The sequence below is a fragment of the Myotis daubentonii genome, chromosome 8, assembly GCF_963259705.1.
Source record: "Myotis daubentonii chromosome 8, mMyoDau2.1, whole genome shotgun sequence".
Taxonomy (NCBI): Eukaryota; Metazoa; Chordata; class Mammalia; order Chiroptera; family Vespertilionidae; genus Myotis; species Myotis daubentonii.
In genome coordinates, this window is record NC_081847.1 from 67330958 (window position 1) to 67345957 (window position 15000).

The following is a 15000-nucleotide window of genomic DNA, read 5'->3' on the forward strand; positions in this document are numbered from 1 at the left end:
ATCTTTTCCCTTATGTTGTCAAATTAAAAAATGACAACAGCCAACACAACAATAGCCACCCAGTGTTTTTTGTTGGATTGGCAAAAAATTTATTTTTTGGTGTGCCACAGAATTTTAGTAATTAGTTTATGTGTGCCATGAGATGAAAAGGGTTGAAAATCACTGCTTTAAAGAATTCTATAGTAAATAGATCCAGATGAAAAGCTCTGATAGATTGAGAAATATAGAGGGTCATTTGTACACTGCAAGTTTTTGACTTGTGTTTCCCACCCACTCTCTCTGGTCTCAGTGTGATTTCCTACTCTGGGTTCGTGGGAATTGGGAAGGACACTGTTTGATTCATTCTGTGGCAATACTAGGGATTTTGAAAAAGACAAGATGGGCCAGTTATGTCACTTCCTGTCGTCTGATCAAAAGTTTGATGAAGAAATGGAGTAACAAAAAGCTGCTTCCAGGCAGCCGGGCAGTTGCCTGATGGTGACCCCAGTTTCCAGTGGTGCCCTGGTTCTCAGTAGGTCCAGTCAAGTCACTGTGACCTTTGGTCTCCTTAGAAATCCCTGATGTTGACTGCGCTGCAACTGTCTGCTCAAGAGGCTGGCCTTTGGAGCAGAGCTGTGTGCTCCCTGCAACAAAGGCAGCTTGTGGATGTTAGAGTGAGGCCACAGAGAAAATCCCATGGGCCTCAGAGGGTTTGGATCCTGTCTGCACTTATCTTTCTGGGTTTGTCAGTTCACTTTTATTTCCCATCTCCAAGATCCCAACAGGCATCAGATGAGAGATGGACTAAATACTTATACATCATCCTTCCCCTACGGCCACTGGGCCATGAGAAGGCACTCCTGGATAATTTTATAGACCAATAGGAAATTGAATTTCAGAGGAAAGAAACCAATTCCTGGTAAAGAAAGTGGAGGAGGTAGGGGGAACTATTGTTTGCTCAGTCAGTCCAACAAAGATTGATTAAGCTGTGCCTGAGCTGGGTCTTGTGCTAGTTGCTGCGAATACAAATTGAAATCCAGGCCTTGGTCTGTGAGCTCTCAGTGTGGGGTGGGGTAGGAAGGAAGAGTCAGGGCAAGTAAGGTTTGGGCAGAGAGGAACAGGAACAAAAGCAAGACAGGGAAGGAGTGAGAACTAGCATGGGTTGTGCCTTGATTCTCAGTGTAAAGTGCAGGCTAGGTGAGGAGGCTAGAGAGGCTCTGGTCCCCATTTGCAAGGACAAGTTGTATATGGCAGTGGTTACACCAGAGTTCAGATCTTTTCTCTATCCCCTATTTGTTGAAGAACCCAAGGCAGTCACCTAATTTCTCTAAGCCCGATTTTCTCATTTGTAAAATGGGTCAATAATAGTTTGGGTGAGGTGAGGGATGACATTTAGGTTTTAGAGGGAGCCTGGGTAGTTGGAATTACTCTTGAAACAAGGTTCATAAATCACTCATGGGGTAGAGTAGCCTTCACTCTCTGAGTGCAGCTTTGCCCACCACTGTTGGGGACCACTGAGCCAGTCACTGGGGCCATTCTGCTGTGAAGTCTTCGCTGAGAAGTGCACACAGGCTGAGAACCCAGGATGCACATCCTTACTGCTTACCAGCAGGCTTTGTCCCATCCTGCTGCCTCAAAACCTAGCCACATAGCACTGTACTGGCGACAGGCTGGAGAACATGTGGAGAGACCTGAGGTGGGTGGGGCTCAGGCTAATGTGTGTGTGCCGGGGGGCGGGCGGGAGGGGGAGCTGGGTGGAGGCACCCCGGAGCTGAGTGAGGAGCATAGAGAAGGGCTCTGTGAAGTGCAGTGTGATCCTTGGCACAGGGAGAGTGTTCGGCACTGTGAGGTAAAAGGGGGCCCGGCGAAGCCACACCACAGAGATTGGTTTTAATCATAGGACAGTGGGGGCTCTTAGCAGGAGAATAACACAGTCAGGTCAATGTTTTACTTGATATTTATGTATTTAACATTATAATTTTATTTATTTCTGAATGGATAGTACACACCCCTGTTTAAAATGAAAAGGTACAGCCGAAACCGGTTTGGCTCAGTGGATAGAGCATCGGCCTGCAGACTGAAGGGTCCCGGGTTCGATTCCGGTCAAGGGCATGTACCAGGGTTGCGGGCATATCCCCAGTGGGAGATGTGCAGGAGGCGGCTGATCGATGTTTCTCTCTCATCGATGTTTCTAACTCTCTATCTCTCTCCCTTCCTCTCTGTAAAAAATCAATAAAATATATTTTAAAAATAAAAATAAAATAAAATGAAAAGGTACAGAAGAATCTACAGTCAGGATTTTTCTTCCTGCTGTTGTCCCATGTCTGTCTGTCACCTAGCTCTTTTCCCAACAGACAACCAAAAGTTATTTGTTTCTTTTATATTCCTTCAGAGATATTTTATGCATATAGAAGCAGATAGTCATATACAATACACACACACACACACACACAAACAACGTTTCCTACTTTTAACACAAGTTACATTGTTCTACTCCTTTTCTCACTTACTTTACCCTGGAGATCATTCTATAGTGCTATAGAAAGAGATTCTTTTGGGTAGAAACCAAGATGGCGGCATAGGTAAACACTGGAGATTGCTGCCTCGCACAACCACTTCAAAAATACAACTAAAAGACAAACAGACATCATCCAGAACCACAGGAAGACTGGCTAAGTGGAAATTCTACAACTAGAAGGAAAAAGAAAATCATACCGAGACTCAGAGGAGGTGCAGTGCGGAAGTAAAATACAAAGGTGTGGAGGTGCATGTGAAGAGGGCTGGCGGCTGAAGACACGATTGTCTTCTTCAATCGGGAGGGAGTCTCAAGCTCTGAGCTCCAGTTCCGGGTGGGTCTCTAGGGACCCAGACTCTTATGGGAGAAACGGGACTGTCTGGCATCGGTCAGAACTCGAGGGCAGCTTTCTCTCAGAGGCGCTCACAGTGATTGCCCGGGCCTCTGAGGGCAGGACTGAGAGCAGCCATACTGCATGCTCCTCCCCGCCTGTTGATCCCCTGGGGCCCCGCCCCGCCCAAGCCATGTAAAGAGGATTTTGCATATGAAAGGTCTGGCCCTTTGTAATCTGAAAATTACTTAACAAACTGCAGCTGCCCCAAAGCCCCAGGGCAACTTGCATTGCTTTACAGATGGCTTCAGCTGGGTAGCCTCAGGCAGAGGCTAGATTAGCACCTCCTTAGAGATCCAAGAGCCAGTGTACCCAGTGGTCAGAGTGGGACCATCCAGATTACAACTCCTCAGATCCATAAGGGACACACTCAGGGGGCAGACTCAATGAGCACCAAAGCCCCACTGAAGCAAGTCTTGCCCCAGAAGGGTGTCTTCAGCGCAGAAGTTCTCCCACCGTAGACACAACTGATTCTCACTGCCAATTGGCCTGAAGGTCAATTCCTCCCAGTGATACCTACAACAATCAAGGCTTAACTACAACAAGACTGTGCACAACGCCCACAAGGGGGTTCACCAAGAGTGTCTACCCCAGGTAATTGGGGAGGCTGAGTCACTGGGCCCTATAGGACACTTAGCACAGAAAGCCACTCTATTGACACAGCAAAGCATAAAAAATGCCAAGACAAAGAAACAGGACACAAATGACAGAAATGGAGGAAAGCAAACTACTGGATATAGAGTTCAAAACCACACTTTTGAGGTTTTTCAAGAATTTTCTAGAAACCGCCGATAAACTTAATGAGACCCTCAAGAAATCTAATGAGACACTTGATGTTGTGATAAAGGACCAACTAGAAATTAAGCATACACTGACTGAAATAAAGAATATTATACAGACTCCCAACAGCAGACCAGAGGATCGCAAGAATCAAGTCAAAGATTTGAAATACGAAGAAGCAAAAAACACCCAACCGGAAAAGCAAAATGAAAAAAGAATCCAAAAATACGAAGATAGTGTGAGGAGCCTCTGGGACAGCTTCAAGCGTACCAACATCCGAATTATAGGGGTGCCAGAAGAAGAGAGAGAGCAAGATATTGAAAACCTATTTGAAGAAATAATGACAGAAAACTTTCCCTACCTGGTGAAAGAAATAGACTTACAGGTCCAGGAAGCGCAGAGAACCCCAAACAAAAGGAATCCAAAGAGGACCACACCAAGACACATCATAATTAAAATGCCAAGAGCAAAAGACAAAGAGAGAATCTTAAAAGCAGCAAGAGAAAGATAGTCAGTTACCTACAACGGAGTACCCATACGACTGTCAGCTGATTTCTCAACAGAAACTTTGCAGGCCAGAAGGGAGTGGCAAGAAATATTCAAAGTGATGAATACCAAGAACCTACAACCAAGATTACTTTATCCAGCAAAGCTAACATTCAGAATTGAAGGTCAGATAAAGAGCTTCACAGATAAGGAAAAGCTAAAGGGGTTCATCACCACTAAACCAGTATTATATGAAATGCTGAAAGGTATCTTTTAAGAACAGGAAGAAGAAAAAGGTAAAGATACAAATTATGAACAACAAATACACATCCATCAACAAGTGAATCTAAAAATCAAGTGAATAAATAATCTGATGATCAGAATAAACTGGTGATTATAATATAATCAGGAGTATAGAAAGGGAGTGAACCGACTATTCTTATGGGGGAAAGGGGTGTGGGGGATGTGGGAAGAGACTGGACAAAAATCGTGCACCTATGGATGAGGACAGTGGTGGGGGGTGAGGGCGGAGGGTTGGAGGGGAATCTGGTGGAGGGGAGCTACGGGGGGGGAGGGAAGAGGAACAACTGTAATAATCTGAACAATAAAGATTTAATTAAAAAAAGAAAAAAAAAGAAAGAGAGTTTTCATTATTTCTAATGGCCATAGAGTATTCTGTCACATGGTTGTAGCATTATTTTTACCCTGTCCTCTACTGATGGATATTCCAGGGTTTTCAACTGGAATAAGCTTTCTATAAGGACATTTTACATGTATGTGAACTTGGTTGTGTCAAAGATCATGTATGTTTGATAGCTGTTTCCAACTCGATCTTCATAGAGGTTGTACTAATTTAACCCTTTCCCACCCTTCCAACAGTGTATGAATCAGTTATGTATCTTTAGAAAATTCCTTTTGGGAGGCTGCTGGAGCATGGATTTCAGAGGGACAAGTTGAGGTGAACAGACTCATTAAGGAACAGCTGACATGGACCTGCCATGGGTCATGGGAACTGGAGCTGGAACAGAGATGGATTCCAGGGAGTTGGTGATTCAGTAGAAATGAGAGAATCTTTCAGATGAGGTTTTATAGGCCTCAGTTGTTTTTGTGTTTTTGTTGTTAATCCTCACCCGATATTTTTTCCATTGACTTTTAGAGAGAGTGGAAGGGAGGGGAAGCAACAATGAGAGAGAAACATAGATGTGAGAGAGACACATTGATTGGTTGCCTCTTGCACATGTCCAACCAGGGTTGGGGATTGAGCCTACAATCAAGGTATGTGCCCTTGACTGGAGTCGCACCCTCAACCCTTCAGTCTGCAGGCAGATGCTCTATCCATTGAGCCAAACCAGCTAGAGCTGGACTCAATTGCTTAAAAAGATGAGTCTGCTGTACATAATTTGTCCTGCTCATGGTAGATGATAGACTCACTGTCCCTGCTATTGTTCAGTTCAACTGTGGCTGTGTATTTAGGCCATACTCACAATCTGACATGCGCACACACACACGTGTGTGCACATGCACACACATACATATGCATGCACACACATGCATGCACATATATGTACATATACATATGATGCTCTGTTGATACAGTTGAATGCTCCTACTCTGCCCCCTGAAAGAACAGGAAGCCCCCAGCCAGCACAGAAAGGACAGAAGAAGTGAGTAGATACAGTCCAGTCAAGCATGAAATGATCATGAGGAAACCACAAGTACTATGAGGAGAAGGCCCAGGAACCATAGAGGAGATGCCCTTTCCCCACCCAAACTCCTCCTTCATTTTTTTAAAAAATGAATTTCTCTTGTTTAAGCCACCAAGTCTGTGGTTTTTGTTGATTTTTAATATATTTTTATTGATTTCAGAGAGGAAGGGAGAGGGAGAGAGCTAGAAACATCAGTGATGATAGAGAATCATTGATTGGCTGCCTTCTGCACACCCCTACTGTGGATCAAGCCCGCAACCCAGGCATGTGCCCCTGACCGAATTGAACCCGGGACCCTTCATTCCATAGGCCGATGCTCTATCCACCGAGCCAAACCAGCTAGGTCTCTCTTTCACTTTTTTAGTCCTTCTCTCCTATCTCTTTGCAAAGGTAAATCTCTAGGCATTTGTCAAGTCTAACACTAAGCTTTTTTCTGCTTATATTTTCCTATGTAGGACGGAATGAAATGATAGGATTGGTGCAATAGAAAGTCATGGCTTTTTGAGTCACTCAGCCCTGCTCAGGCTAGCTGTATGGCCTGGGCAAGCTCTCCTTTATAGGCCTCAGTTTTCTGATCTCTAAATGGGGTAACACACCTGCCCTTCATGTTAGTTATGAGAATTCAGTGAAATCTTGTAGGTCAAAGCATGTCACCTGTGGCCTGCTGCTAAGAGGTATGTGATAATTGTTCATTTCCCACTCCACCCACTTTTAATATTTTAATTTGGCCGGTTTTGCCTGACCTAGGGCATTGGGCAGCTTTCTGAGCTTACCTCTCCCTTTTCTATTTCTAACCTTGTCTTTTCTCCTTCCAGGGGCCCAGATCATTGATCTGATGATGCTGGTCATTGATGTGACCAAGGGGATGCAGACCCAGTCAGCAGAATGCCTTGTGATTGGACAGATTGCCTGCCAGAAGCTGATTGTGGTGTTGAACAAGACGGACCTCTTGGCTGAAGGAAAGAAACAGGCAGCGATAGAGAAAATGACCAAGAAAATGCAGAAGACCCTGGAGAACACCAAGTAGGTTTGCCAATGAGAGGAAGGTTCACATACACAAGCAGGCTTCAGGGCACACATGGATTGGGAGGCAGCTGTTAACACCGGGTCCTGGTAAATGGGATATTGCCTGGCCCTTGCTTGCATGAAGGGTAAAGGCTAAGGTGCTATTGCAAGAGACCAAACAGTACAGAGGCATTAAGAAGCAGGAAATTGATTTTATAGGTAATTTCCTAACATGAGCAGTGTGTGGTTTTGCTCTGCATGACATTTAGAGAAACTCAGGTTGCCTCCATCTTGCTGGCCCTCCACTGTAGGGTGTGTCCTTGTTCGTGTAGTCAAAGTGGGCACAGGCAGTGCTGTGTTCATGTTTGCAGTAAGGTCTAGTGCAGGGGTGGGCAAACTTTTTGACTCGAGGGCCACAATGGGTTCTTCAACTGGACCGGAGGGCCAGAACAAAAGCATGGATGGAGTGTTTGTGTGAACTAATATAGATTCAAAGTAAACATCATTACATAAAAGGGTGTGGTCTTTTTTTTATTTTTATTCATTTCAAACGGGCCGGATCCAGCCTGCGGGCCATAGTTTGCCCATGGCTGGTCTAGTGTGTAGGACCTGGACCTGGAAGGGGCATACCCTTCTCACTGAAATTCTGTTGCTGAGGACTCCATCCTACCTGCTCATTTAGCTAGGGACTGTACCCCCTCACTGTCTGTTTAGCTGCAACTGGAGATATGAATTGAAGAGGAGATATGAGTTCTGGTGGATGACTAGATGTTTCTGTTAGAGGTTTATAAAATTGGATGGTTATACAGATGAATGGACCGGTGGACATTGCTGTGTTGGGGGTACTGTGAAAGTTCAGATGACAAAAGGACCTTTGTAGTATTTTGTGCTAAGGAATTTACAGTTTCATCTTATGGAAAGTAGGGAGTTAAAAAATTTTGAGCAGGAGACTGACTGAAAGAGGTTCCCCTCCTATGTAGAGATGGCTGGCTCTAGGTGAAAGGATGGCATGGCAAGGAGGATCTGGAGAGGAGAAACCAAGATGGCGGCATAGGTAAACACCAGAGATTGCTGCCTCACACAACCACTTCAGAAATACAGCTAAAAGACAACGGACATCATCCAGAACCACAGGAAGGCTGGCTGAGTGGAAATTCTACAACTAGAAGGAAAGAGAAAAGCACTGAGACTCAGAGGAGGTGCGGAAGTAAAGTGCAGAGGTACGGAGGCGCACGCGGAAAGGGCTGGCAACTGAGGACGCAGTTGTCTTTTTCAATCGGGAGGGAGTCTCAAGCTCCCGATTTCTCTGAACTCCAGTTCCAGGTGAGTCTCTGGAGACCCAGACTCATAAGGGGAGAAACTGGACTGTCTGGCATCGGGCAGACCTCTAGGGCGGCTTTCTCTCAGAGGTGCTTGCAGCGATTACCGGGACACTGAGATGCGGGGCCTCTTAGGGTAGGACTGGGGGGCATCCATAGCTACTTGCTCCGCCCTGTTGATCCCCTGAGACCCCGCCCCACCCAAGCTGTGCACAGAGGCTTTTGCAAATGAAAGGCCTGGCCCTTTGCACCCCGAAAATTACCTAACAAACTGCAACTGAATCAGAGAGACCCAGAACTTCCAAAAGAAGGTCGAAGGCCCCACAGCAGCTTGCATTGCTTCACAGCTGGGCCTCATCTGGGCACCTCCAAACCCCAAACAAAGAAGAGGAATCTCTCCATAGCTCCTGCTGGGTGGCCTCAGGTAGAGGCTAAATTAGCACCTCAGTAGAGATCCAAGAGCCAGTGTACCCAGTGGTCAGAGTGGGACTATCCAGATTACAACTCCTCAGATCCATAAGGGACACACTCAGGGGGCAGACTCAGTGAGCACCAAAGCCCCACTGAAGCAAGTCTTGCCCCAGAAGGGTGTCTCCAGCTCAGAAGTTCTCCCACCGTAGACACAGCTGATTCTCACAGCCAATTGGCCTGGAGGCCAATTCCTCCCAGTGATACCTACAACAATCAAGGCTTAACTACAACAAGACTGTGCACAAAGCCCACAAAGGGGTGCACCAAGAGTGTCTACCTCAGGTAATTGGGGAGGCTGAGTCACTGGGCCCTATAGGACACCTAACACAGAAAGCCACTCTATCAACACAGGGATGCATAAAAAATGTGAAGACAAAGAAACAGGTCACAAATGACAGAAATGGAGGAAAGCAAACTACTGGATATAGAGTTCAAAACCACACTTTTGAGGTTTTTCAAGAATTTTGTAGAAGCTGCTGATAAATTTAGTGAGACCCTCAAAAAATCTAGTGAGACCCTCGAGGTTATGAAAAAGGACCAACTAGAAATTAAGCATACACTGACTGAAATAAAGAATATTATACAGACTCCCAACAGCAGACCAGAGGATCGCAAGAATCAAGTCAAAGATTTGAAATACGAAGAAGCAAAAAACACCCAACTGGAAAAACAAAAAGAAAAAAGAATACAAAAATATGAAGATAGTGTGAGGAGCCTCTGGGACAGCTTCAAGCGTACCAACATCCGAATTATAGGGGTGCCAGAAGAAGAGAGAGAGCAAGATATTGAAAACCTATTTGAAGAAATAATGACAGAAAACTTTCCCTACCTGGTGAAAGAAATAGACTTACAGGTCCAGGAAGCGCAGAGAACCCCAAACAAAAGGAATCCAAAGAGGACCACACCAAGACACATCATAATTAAAATGCCAAGGGCAAAAGACAAAGAGAGAATCTTAAAAGCAGCAAGAGAAAGATAGTCAGTTACTACAAGGGAGTACCCATATGATTGTCCGCTGATTTCTCAACAGAAACTATGCAGGCCAGAAGGGAGTGGCAAGAAATATTCAAAGTGATGAATAGCAAGAACCTACAACCAAGATTACCCAGCAAAGCTATCATTCAGAATTGAAGGTCAGATAAAGAGCTTCACAGATAAGGAAAAGCTAAAGGGGTTCATCACCACTAAACCAGTATTATATGAAATGCTGAAAGGTATCTTTTAAGAACAGGAAGAAGAAAAAGGTAAAGATACAAATTATGAACAACAAATACACATCCATCAACAAGTGAATCTAAAAATCAAGTGAATAAATAATCTGATGAACAGAATAAACTGGTGAATATAATAGAATCAGAAGCATAGAAAGGGAGTGGACTGACTATTCTTGCGGGGGAGAGGCATGTGGGGGGGTGTGGGAAGAGACTGGACAAAAATTGTACACCTATGGATGAGAACAGTGGGTGGTGGGGGTAAGGGCAGAGGATGGGGTGGGAATCGGGTGGAGAGGAGCTATGGGGGGGAAAAAAGAGGAACAATTGTAATCATCTGAACAATAAAGATTTAATTTTTTTTTTTTTAAAAAAGGAGGATCTGGAGGCAACAGAGAGACAGATGTGGGGAGGTCATGGAGGTTTTTCCATGGAGAGAAGTGTAGCTCAGAATCAAGGTAGTGTAGGCAGGGGAGGGTGAACTAGGGAGATCCAGCAGATCTTGTCAGGCTATTGGCTCTGTCTACAGTCAGCACATTCTGATAGGAGAGGTCCATGCGGGAAGAAAGGTGACAGTGCTATTAGGCAGGGTGGGGGTGGGGTGGGAGGGGTGTGGAGACTATGTGACAGAAGCCATCTGGTTGCTCAGGTGGCCAAGGGAATGACTAATTCCAATGTGGTCGTGAAAAGGAGAAAACATCCTTGTTGAGCACACAGTGTTGGCCAATCTCATTGTTTTATCAATTCCTCTCTTCTTCTCTGGTCCAGCACTTTTTGATCAATACTAAATAGTGGTCACCAGGAGACAGCAATGCTTCCTCTGTGCTATGCAGCCTGAGACAATGTCCTGCTACTTCCACCTCTCCTTCTCCTGCCTGTGGAGGGCAATCAAGTAGAGTGTTTTTGTTTCCCCATCATAAAGATTGATATGCCTTCCCATTTATGACTTTTTTTCCGATCCAACACCTGCAGTTCTCCCTCAGAATTCTCAAGTTGATTAAATTAAAGCTCCAGGCCTGTGAATGGGCCAAACATGTCATAAAAGATTTCCTAGCGCTGCCTTTTGTTAGCAAAATTCATCAATCCGATAAAATCGACACATTTAGATAAGTGTTGCATAAAAATTCAGACTTTGTTATTCCCAACGGAAGTGGATATGAGACTGTAAAAAGGGAGATAAAAAATTATATCTTCTTTTTAGTGAGTTATTTGATTCCCTACCATTTTATTTACTTGTCAGAAAGGGGAGAACAGGTCCTTTGGACTTCTGCATAAAAACCTAGCACAATGTCAGCATCATTTGCTATATAAACAAGACCTTCTGGGATGGGCTTAGAGTATTTTTAAGGGTGAATTAATATTGATTATTTCGATTAATTAAATTAAGAAAATTCTCACTTGCATGCTTAAATTATATTCTATTTTAATTTATTGGTTGAATGTCAAATTGTGGACTTTATCACACATCCAGAGGAAATGATCTATCTGAGGGGCCTTGAAACTTGTCCTCTCCTCATTCAGCACCCAAAGGGCTAGGAGAGAAACTCAGATAAAGGAAAGGATTGATATCAAACCCTGATGTGATGTGAGTGAGCTCAATGGGCCTGTGGCCAGGTCAAGGTGAACCCTTTCCTAAGAAAACATTAGTTCTTACCTCTGTGCAACAGTGAATTTCTTTAAATCATTTAAAGTGATGATTTCCTTTTCTTATAGTCCCTTGTTGAGTAAATCCTTTGTAAATGCTGGTCCAAATGTAAAGAAATTTTCTATCATCAAGGGAAAAATTTGGGCTGGAGAACTACGTACTGTATGTATTAAATCCTGAAGTTTTAAAACATGAAACATTTTTTTTCCAATCCAAAGAGTAATTGAAAGAAAATTTGGAAAATAGAGAAAAGTGATTAAAAGAAAGAGGAGACCACCCAAAGATTTCTTTTCTCAAAATTGCTGCTGCTGACGTTTTTGTTTATTTCATTCCTATCTTTTCACTATGCATAGTATTGCCCCCCCTTTTAAATTTTAGTAAAATATACATAAATAATATTTAGTATTTTAACTGTTTGTAAATGTACAATTCAGTGGCATCAAATACATTCACAAAGCTGTGTACTTATCACAGTCTAAACCGAAAACTTTTTCATGATTCCCAACATAAACAATAACTTCCCTTCTCTCGCCCCTCTCTAATCCTCCAATAACCTTTGTTCTGCTTTCTGTCTATACTGGTAGACACGAATCCATGCGCGAGTAGCTCACTGCCGCTTGCCTCAGCTGGCCACACCGCCCACTGCCGCTGGTAGCTCTTGGCCCCGCCCTCCTGTAGCTCTCTGCTGCTTTGTAGCTCGCTGACCCGCCCGCCTGGAGCTCTTTGCCACTTGTAGATCAGTCGTCACGTTATGGCATCCAGCTAATTTGCATATTACTCTATTATTATATTAGATGAATTTGCTTATTCTAGATACCTTATATAAATGGAACCATACAATACTCGGCCTTCTGTGTTTGGCTTATTTCACTTACTATGATGCTTTTAAGATCCATTTATGTTGTTGCATGTGTCAGAATTTCATTTCTTTTAATAGGTGAATACTATTCTATTGTGTTCATATACCATATTTTATTTATTCATTCATGTATTGATGGACTCTTGGGTTGTTTCCTCTTGGTTATTGTGGATAATGCTGCTATAAACACTGGTGTACAAATATCTATTTGAATATCTGCTATCAGTTCCTTTGGGTATATGCTCAGGAGTGGAATTGCTGGGTCACATGGTAATTCTGTTTAACTTTTTACAGAGCCACCAAACTGTTTCCCATTGTAGCTGCACCATTTTCCATTCCCTTTAGCAATGCACAAGAGTTGCAGCTTCTCCACATCCTTGCCAACACTTATTTTTTTAAAAAAATAGTTATCCTAGTAGGTATAAAGTGGTATTTCATTGTGGTTTTGATTTGCAGTTCCCTAATGACTAATGATGTTGAGCATCTTTTCATGTTATTATTGCCCATTTATATGCTTTGGAGAGATATCTATTCAAGTCCTTTGCCCATTTTTTAATTGTGTTGTTGTTGAGTTGTAGTTCTTTATATATTCTGGATATTAATCCCTTGTCAGTTATATGATTTGCAAATCATTCTATAGATTGTTTCTTCCATTCTATAGATTGTCTTGTCACTTCTTGATAATATCCTTTGATGCATGAAAGTTTTTAAATTTTGATGAAATACAATTTATTTTTTCTTTTGTTGCCTGTGCTTTTGGCATTACATGAGATTGTTGCTAAATCCAATGTCATGAAGATTTTCTTCAGTTTTTTTCCTAAGAATTTTATAGTGTTAGCTCTTAAGTTTATTTAGCTCTTTGATCCAGTTTTAGTTATATTTTTATATACAGTATTAGTTAAGAGCCCAACTTCATTATTTTGCATGTGGATGGACAGGTTTTCTGGCACTATTTGTTGAAAAGACTGCCCTTGCCCCCTTTACTCTCGTCAAAAGTCAATTACCATATGTGTTTGGGTTTATTTTGGATTCTTTAATTTGTTTCATTGGTCTGTGTGTCTGTCTTTATGCCAGTACCACACTACTTTGTTTACTGCTTTGTAGTAAGTTTCAAAGTATGGAAGTTGAGTTGAGTCTTCCAACTTTATGCTTCTTTTTCAAGATTATTTTGGCTATTTGAGGTCCCTTGCAATTCCCATGTGAACTTGAGGATCTGCATTTCCATTTCTACAAAAAACAGTTTTTACATTTTAATCATGATTGCACTGAATTTGTAGATTACTTTAGGTAGTATGAACATCTTAACAGCGTTAAATCTTCCAATCCATGAACACAGACACCTTTCCATTTAGTTAGATCTTCTTTAATTTCTTTCATTAATGTTTTATAATCTCCTATATAATAAAAACCTAATATGCAAATTGATCAAATGGCAGAACAACCAGTGGAACGACTGGTCGCTATGATGTGCACTGACCACCAGGGGGCAGACACTCAATGCAGGAGCTGCCCCCAGTCCTCAGGCCTCAGGCCAGTCAAGGCTGGTGCCAGTGGGGGCCCCCAATCGCCCCTCAGGCCGGTCAAGGCGGGAACCAGCAGGGAACCCGCCCTCCCCCGATTGCCCCACAGGTCACCCCACAGATTGGCCCTGATCACTGGCCAGGCCTTAGGGACCCTACCCATGCATGAATTTTGTGCATCAGGTTTCTAGTTTTTAGTATATAAGTCTTTCATGTCTTGGTTAGATTTATTTCTAAGTCTTTAATTCTTTAAGATGCTATTATAAATGAAATTGCATTCTTACTTTCCTTTTCAGATTGTTTTTGCTGGTGTATAGAAACACAACTGATTTTTACATGTTAATCTACTATCCTGCAATTTTGCTAAATTCAATTTTCCCCTTTTAACCACATATTGATAATCATGAGGTATTTATAGTTTTGATTTATGCTTTTATTAACATTTGATGTAGCAGTCACTGTTGTTGAATCTTTCAACTGGCTTCCGTTTTCTTTCTTATAAATAAATGACCTTGGGGTGAACATCTTTGACCATCATTAAACTTTGTCCATGTTTTCAGTTTTTTCTTCATCAGAGGTTTGAGGTGTAAGATTGTTGGATCAAAGGGTATAGACCAGCCGTGGGCAAACTCCGGCCTGTTTGAAACGAATAAAACTAAAAAAAAAAAAAAAAAAAGACAGTACCCTTTTATGTAATGATGTTTACTTTGAATTTATATTAGTTCACACAAACACTCCATCCATGCTTTTGTTCCGGCCCTCCAGTCCAGTTTAAGAACCCATTGTGGCCCTCGAGTCAAAAAGTTTGCCCACCCCTGGTATAGACCCTTTTAGAACTTTTTAATGTATATTGCCACATTCTTTCACAAAAGGTTTGTCCCCTTTCACACAGGTGTCAGCACATAACTTTGATTTATCATTTTAAAATATATTCCAAATTTAGTAGGATAGAAATGATACTTTCCTCTTGTTTTAACATGTGATTCTTTAATTACTGGTGAGATTGAACGTGTTCCCTTAAGTACATTACACAGTCTGCTTTTGTGTATTTGAATTATGCCCATATATTTTGTGTATTTGCTTCTTGCAATTTTAATGCTTTCGTTTTTTGTG

General features: G+C 42.6%; 1 protein-coding gene across 3 annotated transcripts in view; it reads left to right on the plus strand.

Moving 5' to 3' along the window:
• Window positions 1–15000, plus strand: part of EEFSEC (eukaryotic elongation factor, selenocysteine-tRNA specific) — a 247626-nt gene that overhangs the window by 90931 nt on the left and 141695 nt on the right. For all 3 annotated transcript variants that reach the window (XM_059706790.1, XM_059706789.1, XM_059706788.1), the window contains exon 2: window positions 6673–6880. In XM_059706790.1, coding sequence (XP_059562773.1) covers window positions 6673–6880 — 208 coding nt within the window. The remainder of the gene's footprint in view (window positions 1–6672; window positions 6881–15000) is intronic.